A 12,760-nucleotide genomic window follows, 5' to 3' on the forward strand; every position below is an offset into this window, starting at 1 on the left:
GATAGTGAACTTCTCCATGGGGAGCCCAATGTTCTTGCCACCTATGTACACAGCTGTAGGAACAACAGACATGAAAAGGTACAGGACTAGGGGAGCCCATGTACACTTCCGAGTCAACAGAACCAGCCCTAGCATCAGCCTAAGTACAAACATCCCATTCAAAGGACTCCCACGCCCAAGTATGGAGCCATGATCTTGAACATAGGTGTATTGGCAATTTTCACCTCTAGTCTCCACCTTGCTATGACATTGGCTAGTGAGCCCCCTAGTGGTGCGCTGGTAAATGTTTAACAACAGACTCCCAGGAAAACTTTCACTTGTAGTGTTTGCCAGTCCTCAGGGTATAAACACTCCCACCATGGCTGATTTCACACTACCAGTGTGAGGCCGCTGTACTGAGAGTAGGGACGAGAGACACAACCCGCTCTCTTAAGCTGCCAGCAGCTACCTTTGTGGGTTTCCTTACTTACTCACGCACTTGGATGGCTTTGCGAAGATTTCCTGACTCAAACTTGGAGTAGAACCGCAAGCAATCGGAAGCAGTGTCTTGCAAAGGCCTGTAATGAAATAGAAAACATGTGAACACATGCGTTACTGCTATTCTTGGGCATAGCCTGACATTTCTTAGAGATAAGGTTTTTCTTACAGATCTTCAACATAAATTTTCATCATGTTTTTAGTAGAAGGGATGGATTACTAACATAAAACACTCTTATTCTCATGTCATCAAGAGGATATTCCATACTCCACCCCCACCCTCCACATTCCACTGACGCTCAAGACCACCTACCAAGGCTCATCTAAACTGAAGACGACTTTATTTATAATATCAGTTGGCTGGATGAGCCTCCGGACATCCTCAAATATCTTGATCCTGGAAAGGAAAATTGGAAACATTTTAAGTGTTGGTTGGCCCTCATTCCTTACCCCATTTATCCTACAGTCATCTGGGAAGGGTTTTGGGAGTCATCAGAGAATTATGAAAGAAAAATTTAATAATTCCCCAACATGGGGCTGAAAGAGTGGAAAAAGCACTGCCTGTCCTTCCTTTTCTTGTGTATCAAAAAAAAAAAAAAAAATGAAACTACATTGAGCAGTAGGAATGTAGGAAGCAGATTTTAGTTGGAGGATTCAGGACTTGAAGAATTTTTTCAAGGGCATTTGAACTAATGGGCTCTGAAGGTTTCTGATGGTATCAGAGGGCCCTTTGTAGTGAGACAACTTTGAGGGAGACTTTAGGATTGTTGACTGTTAGTACCCTCAAGGCCTGGGAGGATTCAGTAAGCCTTTGAACTCTTGAGTCATTTCTACTCCTTGGGTTCTGTCAGCTCTAGAAAACTAAGGTCAGTTTTATGAGAAACACCCATATTCAGGAGGTTTAAGTAAGAGGACAGAAGGAAGCCCAAAGGAACTTTCAGATTCCCTCCTTGAATTTCCAATCCAGGTATTCTGGGTGGAGTGGGAAGGTGAGGGGAGATAGGCATGAGGCCTGGACTCAAGGGGAAGATGTTCTGTCAGAGGGGGAGGTGTTATTGGGCCAGCCTCTGTGGTGCATCTCTCAGGAACTTGAGCTTGGCAGATAACGTGCAGGGGGTAAAGTCAGAGACATCAGCAGGAACCCAAGTGTGAGCAGCTCTTGGGATCCACCATCAATTTGCTGATGAAATGGAAAACAAGTTAATGAAACTTTCTGGTATGCACACTCAGCTCCATTGACTTCGTGCATGCATAATCAATGTCGTTGGGTTTTTTCCCCAGGGAAAATAATTTTCCTTGGTTTATCAATTTTCGTTCTAATCTCACTCTGCTTATCCAAAGGCAAAGCCTCCTTTCCAACATTCTGGGAATAAGCCATCACCCAAAGTCTCTTCCCTGGAGAATGTGGTCTTTCCTTACAATCCTCAGTGATGCAGAACTATTCTAACCCAAGTCAGGTTTTTAAGGTTGGGACTGTGAGATAGGGACACACCATCTCCTTTCATCAATGAGATCAGACACCAATTTGTAGTGAATTTAAAAAAATATACCCCAATTAATCCACATTTGTTTTTTCTGAGAACCTTCCTGGGGACTGATCCCAGTATTTGAAGAAACTGGGTTATCTTTCCCCATCATGGTCTGCAATGGTTATGGGGTAAGGGGTTACACTGGAATCATTGAAGGAATTCTTTTCTGGCAACACATGCCTGCCACTACCCCACGCTTACTTCTGAAATGTCCGGTAGGGAGGCAAGCTTCTGTGTTTGGCAAGAGCTTCCCAAAGGATTTTAACATGCTCCTGACTGATTCTCACTTTCCTACAGACAGTTGAAATATCTGTACCAAAAACTCTGCCTATAAAAATATTAAAGAAGAGAAAAAATATAGCTTCCAAATCAGCAGCGCCATCACCTTTGGACTCCACATTTGCGTTCCAACATCGACTGGGCAGAGGGTGGTGGACGATGTCCCCAGAGGTCAGGAAATGCCATCGTCTTGAAGTCGGCCACAGATCTGGTTCTTCTTGCTTTGGCCATATAGAGACAGGGGTCATGGAAGGGGACAGGCTTGGGATGTGTCTGCAGAAGCTTATCTATTACTTCAGCAGTTTCTCTAGGCCTAGCAGAATTGGAAAAGGAGGCACTAATCATTGGGCAGGAAATAACATCTATGTCCCAAGCATCCTGTTTGAGGGAAGCTTGAATGTCAGGGGTTTCTTTTCCAGAATAATCTATCCCAAATCCATCGGATTGCATGTTTTGGCATGGGTTCATCCCAGGTCCTTTTCTGGAGGCTGGATGCATGGTGGACCTCCCCATCTTCACCTTGCTCAGAAGGGAAGTCTGGACCATGTCTTCTCTTCCTTGCTTCCAAGAACTTTGGTCCTTATTCAAACCATGCCACTTTGGGGAGGCGACAGTTGGAATGTGGTGATGATTGGCATACTGAGTCTCTTCGAACTTCAAATCATCTCCAGATTGAGACTTGAGTTCCTTCGGGTTTAAAATGGAAAAGAATATGTCAGTGTTACCTTCCTGGTAGAAAATACAATTTGACCCCAATCCTCACTCTCTGAGCACAGAGTTAAGTGTAAATCTTGTGTTGTTGTTGTTGTTGTTGTTGTTGTTGTTGTTGTTTTAGCATAAATCCTATGAATTGGGAAGCTTTTTTCAAGGTCAAACAAGAAAAGGCTAAGCTTCAACAGTCAAATAAATGGTAGAATCATAGAAACTCATGTTTGGAGGGAGCATTGGGTGGGTCTAGCACAATTCTATACATCACACAAATGCCCTTTGCAACACCCCCAAAAAGTCACAGCCTGGTTAAACAAACTCATTAACAGGGTTTACACTACAGCCCAAGGCAGTGCCTCTCATTTGGGGATCATTCTGATTGTTTTTTTTTAAAAAAGTCTTCCTTGGGGCGCGTGGGTGGCGCTGTCGGTTGAGCGTCCGACTTCAGCCAGGTCACGATCTCGCGGTCCGTGAGTTCGAGCCCCGCGTCAGGCTCTGGGCTGATGGCTCGGAGCCTGGAGCCTGTTTCCGATTCTGTGTCTCCCTCTCTCTCTGCCCCTCCCCCGTTCATGCTCTGTCTCTCTCTGTCCCAAAAATAAATAAAAAACGTTGAAAAAAAAAAAAAAAGTCTTCCTTATACCCAAATGAAATTTCCCTTCCCTGAAATTTCTACCTACTGATGCCTTTCAGCTTTCTGAAGTAAAACAGAATACACAGACTCCCTTCTACATGTGACTTAGCTGGTACCCTTGGGTGGGGCAAATTCATGATATATCAAGGGTCATAAGAAAATAACAGAGATCCAAAGGCAGGTCTAAAATCTTGACGACAGCAATAGTAGTAGGAGCAGCAAGTAGCCACTGTATCATCAGGTGTGAGGTTCTCAATTTCTTTCTACTAACAGAAAACACTGGAATCAGACTAACCACCTTCAGAAAGCCATCTAGTACAACTTACCCTCTTTGTAGGGGAACAACTAAATCACCAAGAACTTTCACTTGTGTTTTTAGAACGTGAGGTCAAGTCAGTTTGCCCTGCCCCAACCCCACGGCGGATCATAGGCAGCAATGTGTACCCCCGCACTTCTTTCATCCTAGGTTCCAGGGGTCAGATTGCAGGAGACTTGCATGCATCCAGCCCAGCTACCTTTTTCACATTTTGCTTGGATTTCTGCTTCTTTCTCAGAAAGACCTCAGAAGCAGATTGCTAATGATGAACAATGCTTTCCATCTGGAGATCTCCTGCTAGGCCTCCCAGGTTCTGCAAAAAACCCATCATGCATCACCGTGGAGCAGACCGACGGCATATGTCCTACCTCGAAGCTGCAGGAGAGCTCAAGACACATTGCCTCGTACTGCATCAGTTCCTCCTTGGGTCGATCAAGACCAGGTTTGGAACTCAGCTTGTTCACATCTGTTTCCAAATCATCATCCTACAAAGGAATATCCAAAAATATATACATGTGAAAGTCAAGACAGCCACCCTGAGAAGCATTGAGACAAGCTACACATGTAATCTTTCAAAATCTTGGGACATGGTTTCCTTGCCTCCAAATTATAGTGCTAGCCTATGAGAAGGAGAATCTAAGATGATGGGTGGTATTTTTTCAATGAAAAGAAAGAAGGTACACAACTTTTCTAAGCATCCATCTCAGGATTTGTCAGCCCTTACCATGAATAACTAATTTATATAAAATGAGATGAACCCTGTAAACAGTAAAGCACAATATAAAAGAATTTTGTATCTCGCCACCACCATCAACATAATTGTAATCACTGTACCTGTCCTTCCATCATCTGTGTCATTCAAAACTGTTTAATTTGCACCTACTATGAGCAGGTACCACTGTAGGTACTGAAGAGTTGGTGATAATGGAACAGACAAAAGTCGATGTTCCCATGGAATCTGCCTTCGAGTGAGAGAACGAAGACAGAAAACAAATGAAGAACGTAACTTCCAACGGTGGTAAATGCCATGCAAAGGGGATCGGTGGGAAGCAGTTTAGACTGGGTGATCAGAGACCGCCTCACTGAGAAGGTGACATTTTAGCTAGAAGAGCCAACTGTACAAAGCCTTGGGGAAGAAATTACCAGCAGAAGGAACAGCTGACATTGCCTTTCAGAAAGAAGGTGGTTGGAGCACAGAGAATAGGAGGAAGATCGCAGGTGTCAACACTGGAGAAAGAGACACTAGGCAGGGCCTTCCAGACCCGGAGAGGGGTTTGTCACCTCCTGCTGCACTTTACCCTGTTGTACATTTACATCTACCCGACCACCACCAGTCTTTCCTTCACTGGGCTGAATAATCCTAGAGCCTTCATTTTTTTTTTTTTTATTTTTTTTAATTTTTTTTTTTTAAATTTTTTTTTTTCAACGTTTATTTATTTTTGGGACAGAGAGAGACAGAGCATGAACGGGGGAGGGACAGAGAGAGAGAGGGAGACACAGAATCGGAAACAGGCTCCAGGCTCTGAGCCACCAGCCCAGAGCCTGACGCGGGGCTCGAACTCACGGACCGTGAGATCATGACCTGGCTGAAGTCGGACGCTTAACCGACTGCGCCACCCAGGCGCCCCTAGAGCCTTCATTTTTATTTCTAGATCATCATTTCATAATAGTTTAATGGTGATGGTGACTCTCCTCCCAAATCGTCTGTATTTTCCAAAGGCTATAAAATCTTACAGAGAAAGGACACCAGGAATCAACCAGTCCAGTCTCCTCATCTTTCCATGTCTCTCCTGAACCAAGTTTCCCTAATAAGATAGGGAAGAGAAACCTACCCTATGTATTAGGAGAATATTTGGTTAATTAAGGAAAAACCTGGCAGCTCTGAAAGCCTGGATTATTCTTCTTTAAAGCAAATAAATAAACACAATAAATGTTTATATTACTGATCCAGGGTTGGGGGGAGGGAGAGAAAATGCAATATTCTGTCCATCTTCTGGAATTTTCCCCCAAACTTCATTTTTTAATGTTTATTTATTTATTTTGAGAGAGACAGAGTGTGTGTGTGAGCAGGGGAGGGGCAGAGAGAGAGGGAGAGAGAAAGAACCCCAAGCGGGCTCTACACTCACTGTGGAACCCAACATGGGGCTCACTCTCACAACCATGAGATCATGACCTGAGCAAAAATCAAGAATTGGAGTCTTAACAGACTGAGCCACCCAGGTGCCCCTCCTCCAAACTTTAAATTAAAAAAAAAAAAAAAAAAATAGACCTCATGATGTTGATTTCATGGTATTTTCAGATACAGTGCACACCAGGCCCAAATTCCTCAGCCCGGTAATGAAGATCCCACTATTATTGTCCTTTCCAGCTTTATCTATCAGTTCCTGCTTGCCTGCATCCTCTTCTGTGCAGCCTCAGCCATGCCCCAGGGTGGTATCAGTAGAAATGCAATCTGGTATGTGCTGTTTCGAAGGGGCACACGCACCCCCATGTTTATAGCAGCACTATCGACAATAGCCAAAGTATGGAAAGAGCCCCCATGTCCATCGACAGATGAATGGGTAAAGAAGATGTGGTATATATATATATATATGTGCGATGGAGTATCACCCAGCAATTAAAAAGAAGGAAATCTTGCCATTACAACTACATGGATGGAACTGGAGGGTATTACGCTAAGTGAAATTAGTCAGAGAAAGACAAGTATCATATGACTTTATTCATATGAGGAATTTAAGATACAAAACAGATGAACATAAGGGAAGGGAAGCAAAAATAATATAAAAACAGGGAGTGGGACAAAGCATAAGAGACTCATAAATATGGAGAACAAACTGAGGGTTGCTGGAGGGGTTGTGTATATGGGAGGATGGTCTAAATGGGTAAGGGGCATTAAGGAATTTACTCCTGAGATCATTGTTACACCATATGCTAATTAATTTGGATGTAAATTAAACAAAAAATAAATTTTGAAAAAAGAAATGCAATCTGGTAGACTACTGGGAAGGGTTTCCCCACCAGCGAGTAAGGTTGGTGTGTCTAGAGTGAGGAGTATTGTGTATCCCATACTGCAACCTAATGCATTCTACATGTGGCTATGTGACCTACTTAGCTTTAGAGCAAGAGTTGGCTAACTATAACCCACTGTCTGTTTTTGTAAATAAAGTTTTATTGTAACACAGTCACACCCATTTTTTAATATATTGTCTATGGTCGGTTTCTCAGTATAACAGCAAAGTTGTAACAGAGACCATATCTGGTCCCCAAAGGTTTGTATCTCAGTCTCTGAATCTCCAGCCACTCAGGTGGGTTCTCCTCTCTTCTGTATTTCTTATAAATACAATTTATACTTATTCAGGGATGGGCCTGCTTCTGTGTCTTTACAGCAACCCAGAAAGGCTTTGTCATTTAGAATTCTGGTACCCATCTAATCCAGATAATGCTTTCTGGCCCTTCTTCCTCAGACTGAAACTTTCAGATATTAGTGACTTTCCCCAGCCTTACACTTGAGTTCACCGCCCCTTCCAAGATGGTGATTTGAACTCTGGTAGGGACAATCTCCAAGTTCACTAGACTATGTACTCTTTGAAGATAAAAATCAATGTCTTGTTTGCTTTTGTATCATATTACCATCCCTAGGAACCAGCCTGCTGCCTCACACATGGATCATATCCAAGGGAAAAAAAAAAAAACTAAAAAGGAAGGAAAGACAGAGCAAAGGAGAGGAGAGCTTGAATTCAGTCTGTTTATCCTCTTCTTCAGTGTTTGTCCAAATCTAACAGTTGTATTTGTGAAGGAAAACAACAACAACGACAAAACATGACCAACATCTGGTCTCTACTTGTTTCTCTTTTCTTATGCTGACTTTGAAAGTTTTCAAAGAACAGCACCCAACTTTCCATTCTCAAGACACTTTAAGACAAAATTTCCTTTTAATCATCCTTTATAAATATCTGATCCCAATTTTATTTTCAAATGAAAAGGCCATCAGTTAAAGGACTGGGTTGGATCTATGACCAGAAACAAATACTCCTGGCTTCTTGCCCACATTCCTTGCAGCAAATGCTCCTGAGTTCACCAGGGAAAATCAGTTTGCTGGAGCACTAGTTCCTTTACTCTGGCAACACCCCAGAATCAAGCCCTGATTCTGAGGTGCCCCATTTCTCTACAACTCATGCTCACACACTGACTTCTCATCTTCTTGGCTCGAAGACTTTTGATAAATAGTTTCCAGGCCCTCACCCATTTGTCTTGAGCTTCTCTCCCAGATAGATGTGTTTATTTGTTTTGGTTTCATTCCACCCAACCCACTATCACCTGCAGTGTGGGGGAAAAGAGACTATCTGAATGCTCTCTGTCCCATGCTGTATGAAGTTAGGCACTGGCATACAGCTGGTCTTTCCACATCAGATACAAGAGGTGATTGACACTCAGCATCAGACATTCAGTCATCAAAGGGCAAGTAAGAGGGTAGGAGAAAGTGGCATTGATGAATGATCACTGCAGCACAGTATTATTCAAATAATACAGTGAGCACTCAATAGGCCACTACTGCCAAGCCACAGCAAAGATTCAATTTACTACTGATGACTTCAGAAATGATTCCATTTATCAACAAAACCCTGAGAACACTGGAAGGTCAATAGCAGTCTTAACCTAGAGACTGAGAGGGCAGACAGATAGTCCCTCTGAGTCGGCTGCTACTGTCTTATGATAGAGAACTCAAAAGTCTCCTTTTCTCTAGATAGGTAGGTAAGAGGGTAAGGAAGAAAGAAGAAAGGGAGGGAAGGAAAAGGGGAGATGGATAGATGGATGGATGGATGGATGGATGGATGGTTGGATGGATGGTAGATAGATAAATAAATAGGTGGTAGATTTTTTAAATTCAGGTTTCACCTCCACAAACATTATAAAAAGTAACATTTACTTCTCATTCTTATTTTACAGATGACAAAATTAAGGAACTATAATTTGAAGGGGTTTGTCAAGTCCATGTCTGCCAAAAGAAATGGAAACAGAATTATAACTCATAGATAAGTTATCATTATTCTAGAGTGATATTGTCCCCTAAAGGACACTTGGCAATTCCTAGTGACATTCTTGGCTCATGACTTGGGGAGGAGGGGGAAACTGAGGGTAAGTGCTACTGGCATCTAGTGGGTAGAAGCCAGGACACTACGAAACATCCTACTATGTAAGATAATCCCCCACACCAAAGAATTATCCTGTCAAAAGGACAAGAGTGCTAAAGCGTAGACACCCTTTTCTAGAAATGCAGTCAGGAAACTATGTCCCATTGCCTGTTTCTTGTCAATAGATGTTTTACTGGAACACAGCCATGCCCTGCCATTTACATATTTTCTATAGTTGGTTTTGTGCTATAACAGCAAAGTTGAGTAGTTGTGATAGAGGCTGCATATCCACAAAGCCTAAACCAATTACAGCCTGATCTTTTACAGAAAGTTTGCTAACCTCTGCTGTATATCATGGGTCTTTTGGGGATAAAGACCAAAGGGCACCACCCCCCTGCTAACCAAGGTGTACATTATGCAACTCAAGTGAGCACTTGACATAGACTCCAAGGTAAATGGAAGTGTACAACACAGTGGTCCTCAGCAGAGTGGGTACCTACGAAGAGTGACTTGTGGCAACAGGGGAGATCTACCAGAAGAAGTTTCCTAGGAAAATCTTCCATGGTCTCGTTCCCTGAATGTCACTCACACGAATTACATATATGAACCCGAAGCACTAAGGGTCTATCTAAAGCTCATCCGGACGGAATATTACCGCCTTGTTAATGGACAGCCTCTGACTTTACAATGAGATTTTGTATGGGACCCACTGGGATGAAAATCAACAAGCACAGCCGTCATTTACTGAGCGATCACTGTAGCCAGGCACTGGAGTGGAAGTACAGAAGTGAGTCCTTAAAATGTATACTGGTCTCGGGGCATCTGGGTGGCTCAGTCAGTTAAGCGTCTGACTCTCGGTTTGGCTCAGGTCATGATCTCACAGTATCTTGGGCTCAGGCCCCACATTGGGCTCTGTGCTCTGTGCATGTTTCTCTCTGTCCCTCCGTCCTTCCCTCCCCCACTCACACTTGTCTCTCTCAAAATAAATAAATACACCTAAAAATTTTTACACTGGTCTCAGCTGGACATAGAGAGTGATATCTCCCTCAGAAGATGTGAACATGGAGATCACTAAAAGTGAGGGCTGGTGCACCTACTTGGTCTTTCACCTCTTCAGAATCTGAATCTTTATCCACTTCTTCATCAGCGTCATCTTCAAAATCCTCTGGGTGGAGAAAAAGAGATCAAACAGATGAGGCTTCCCTTATGCCTTGGATTTGGATTCCCACCACACAGTGGCTAGTACTCCCTTTGTCATAAACAAGGGGCTCATTATGAAGAGCACAATATCCCAACACACTCTAATACTTATTAGTACATGCAACTTGTATACACACAGACACATGGAGCACTATAGCATGAAGTCTAAATTGCCCCACATTGAATGCAAAATGACTGCAGAATAAAATGACATCCAAATACCATTCTGGTGTTCCCCGCCCCCCCACACACACAGTTTACACGAAGTTATGCAAACAGCATTGCCAACGTTTACAGATCACATATAGGCAAAATTTGCTATAACTGAGCACCTTCACTGACTCCCTAATTTTGATAAGAAGGTACTTATTTACAACAAAAGGCCACAGAAAGCATCCAGCGCTGTTGTAGCAAGATGATGCCAATGGAAAATCTGTTCCATGAAAGGAGGGCAGTGACAGTGGAATCTTCACGGAGATTGAATAATCACACATTCAGACATTTAATGGACTAGCTATTTTGTAAATAGCACAAGTTTTATTCCAAGTTCATCCTTAAGGCAAATGCATTCCAGAACCAGTCAGTACAGTCAAGAGACTCAATTGTGGAATTGTGAATATGTATGTTTTTTTTTAAATTAGCTGAAATGACTGTACAGGCACTCAATAGCCACCAGGCAAAGTGGCAACAGTTCATAATTAGGAACAAAATAAGTGACTTTAGTATTTTTTCATTCTGTATATGAAAAGCTTGCTTTTTTATACATTTCTTTAATTAGATTATGGACATTTACAGTTGGGTTCTAAAAGAACTGATCCTACTTTCATCCACATCCCTCTGAAATATTTCCAACATGCCAAACACATCAGAAAGCTCATCATTACCCACTGACATTACCTTCAGTTAGAACACACAGAGGTTCGGAAGGGATGCTCCCAGGGACTGGGAAGGCGTAGGCACTGGTGGCTGTGACCAAGGGAAGTGGGCTCTTTGGGTAGCACTGTCTCAGGATCTGAACTACGACGGAGACGACGGGTTCCAAACTTCTGTCATCCAGGCAGTTCTGAACGAAGAGGAGACTGTATCAGACGCCGACACCTTATACAGGGTTCCCTTATCCTGTCAGTATTTTGGGCAGTGAATGACACATGGCCCCAATGGACAGTAAACATCCTTACTGTAGAATGCCTGACTTGAACATTCAAATGTAGCATTTTGTCTAATGTAGAATCGGCTTTGGTCTAGGGTATAATCTGCATTTTTATTTCTTTTTCACAGCTCATATGTTACTGGAAGGAATTTAGTCCAAAAATAGACTTAAAAAGTCTTTCAAGGGATGCTGTGTCTAAGGGAAGCATTGTCCAGGGTAGCCAGGGGGAGAGGAGATGAGCATCTTCTCAACCATCTGAGTGTCATTGTGAATTATTGGCTAAATTAGAGAATGAGTAGCCAAATTGATGGAAGTCTTACTTTTCTCCTTCAGTTTTTATCTGAATAGAAAACTATAAAGGAAAAGCTAAAATATGAAATCAGAAAAAAAAAGGCTAAGTGAATCCCAAGTACCTAAATTAAATAACATGCCTGTTCTCAGAGCCCACAGTGTTGATCTCTTGGTACCTACCCAAAGCAAAGGAAAATTGGGTTTGCAGATGGAACATTTTGATGCTGATGGAACATGACAAGACCCTTCTTTTCAGACACTTTGAAAAATGCAAAAACAAGTTTACTAAATTGAGAGAGAGTGTTGGGAGTAGTTCGGGAACTCTTTGGCAAAAACATGCCATTTTCTTGAGGCTCTTGGTAAATGCTTTGTCTACTGACTTAGTACGGAAAGTTGACAAGTGTGAGCCTCCAATTTGATATTCCTAAGGGGTTCCAAGTAAGGTCTAGAGCCAATAAGTCATAGCAGTAGCCATGGAGGATGCTGAGCACCTGCCACAGAGCAGGGTGACTGTCTGTGATGATGTCATGCGGTGGTATCCCCGGGCCCACATTACAGGTAGCTCCATATATATATGTTTTTATGCCATGAGTTCAAACTGTCCCAATGATTCCCTAATATAAAAATGTAAGCCAACTTTCAAAACAGGAATGTTGTAACATGATCAAGAATGCTATTTCCCCTTCCACATGCTCAAATGATACCCATCAGTTGTCCTGAAAACACTCTCCATGGGAAATAAAATACTTGAGGCCATTTCATCCCTGGAACTGGCCAAAGGGCTTGGTGAAAAGTATTAGTATCAGAAAAAGAGAGAACTGAGCATGGAAGAGGAAGAGAGGGGAGGTAGATGACCCATCATGGATGATGTTCTGAGCTTAGTTTTCAGTAGGTACAGAGCAAAGGACAAGCCAAGGAACTCAGTCAAAACCACCAGCATTTTGGAAAGTGGTTATGTCTGTGATTGTCGTTAGTATTGTTATTGATGAATGTGATAACATGTTTTACTTTGCATAGGATGGTGCAGGTGAAAAGTGAGAAAAAGGA

The 12,760-nt window shown here is 42.6% G+C and overlaps 1 protein-coding gene across 1 annotated transcript in view; it reads right to left on the minus strand.

The window, feature by feature from the left end:
• The window catches only part of AGBL1 (AGBL carboxypeptidase 1), a 754,644-nt gene that overhangs the window by 587,669 nt on the left and 154,215 nt on the right, over positions 1-12,760 (minus strand). Inside the window, exons 8-13 of the mRNA XM_078448995.2 lie at positions 11,170-11,335; positions 10,170-10,237; positions 4,309-4,425; positions 2,392-2,972; positions 791-874; positions 471-557 (exon numbers count right to left, since the gene is read on the minus strand). Coding sequence (XP_078305121.2) covers positions 471-557; positions 791-874; positions 2,392-2,972; positions 4,309-4,425; positions 10,170-10,237; positions 11,170-11,335 — 1,103 coding nt within the window. The remainder of the gene's footprint in view (positions 1-470; positions 558-790; positions 875-2,391; positions 2,973-4,308; positions 4,426-10,169; positions 10,238-11,169; positions 11,336-12,760) is intronic.

The sequence above is a fragment of the Panthera onca genome, chromosome B3 (assembly GCF_046562875.1).
Source record: "Panthera onca isolate mPanOnc1 chromosome B3, mPanOnc1 haplotype 2, whole genome shotgun sequence".
In the NCBI taxonomy this organism is placed as follows: domain Eukaryota; kingdom Metazoa; phylum Chordata; class Mammalia; order Carnivora; family Felidae; genus Panthera; species Panthera onca.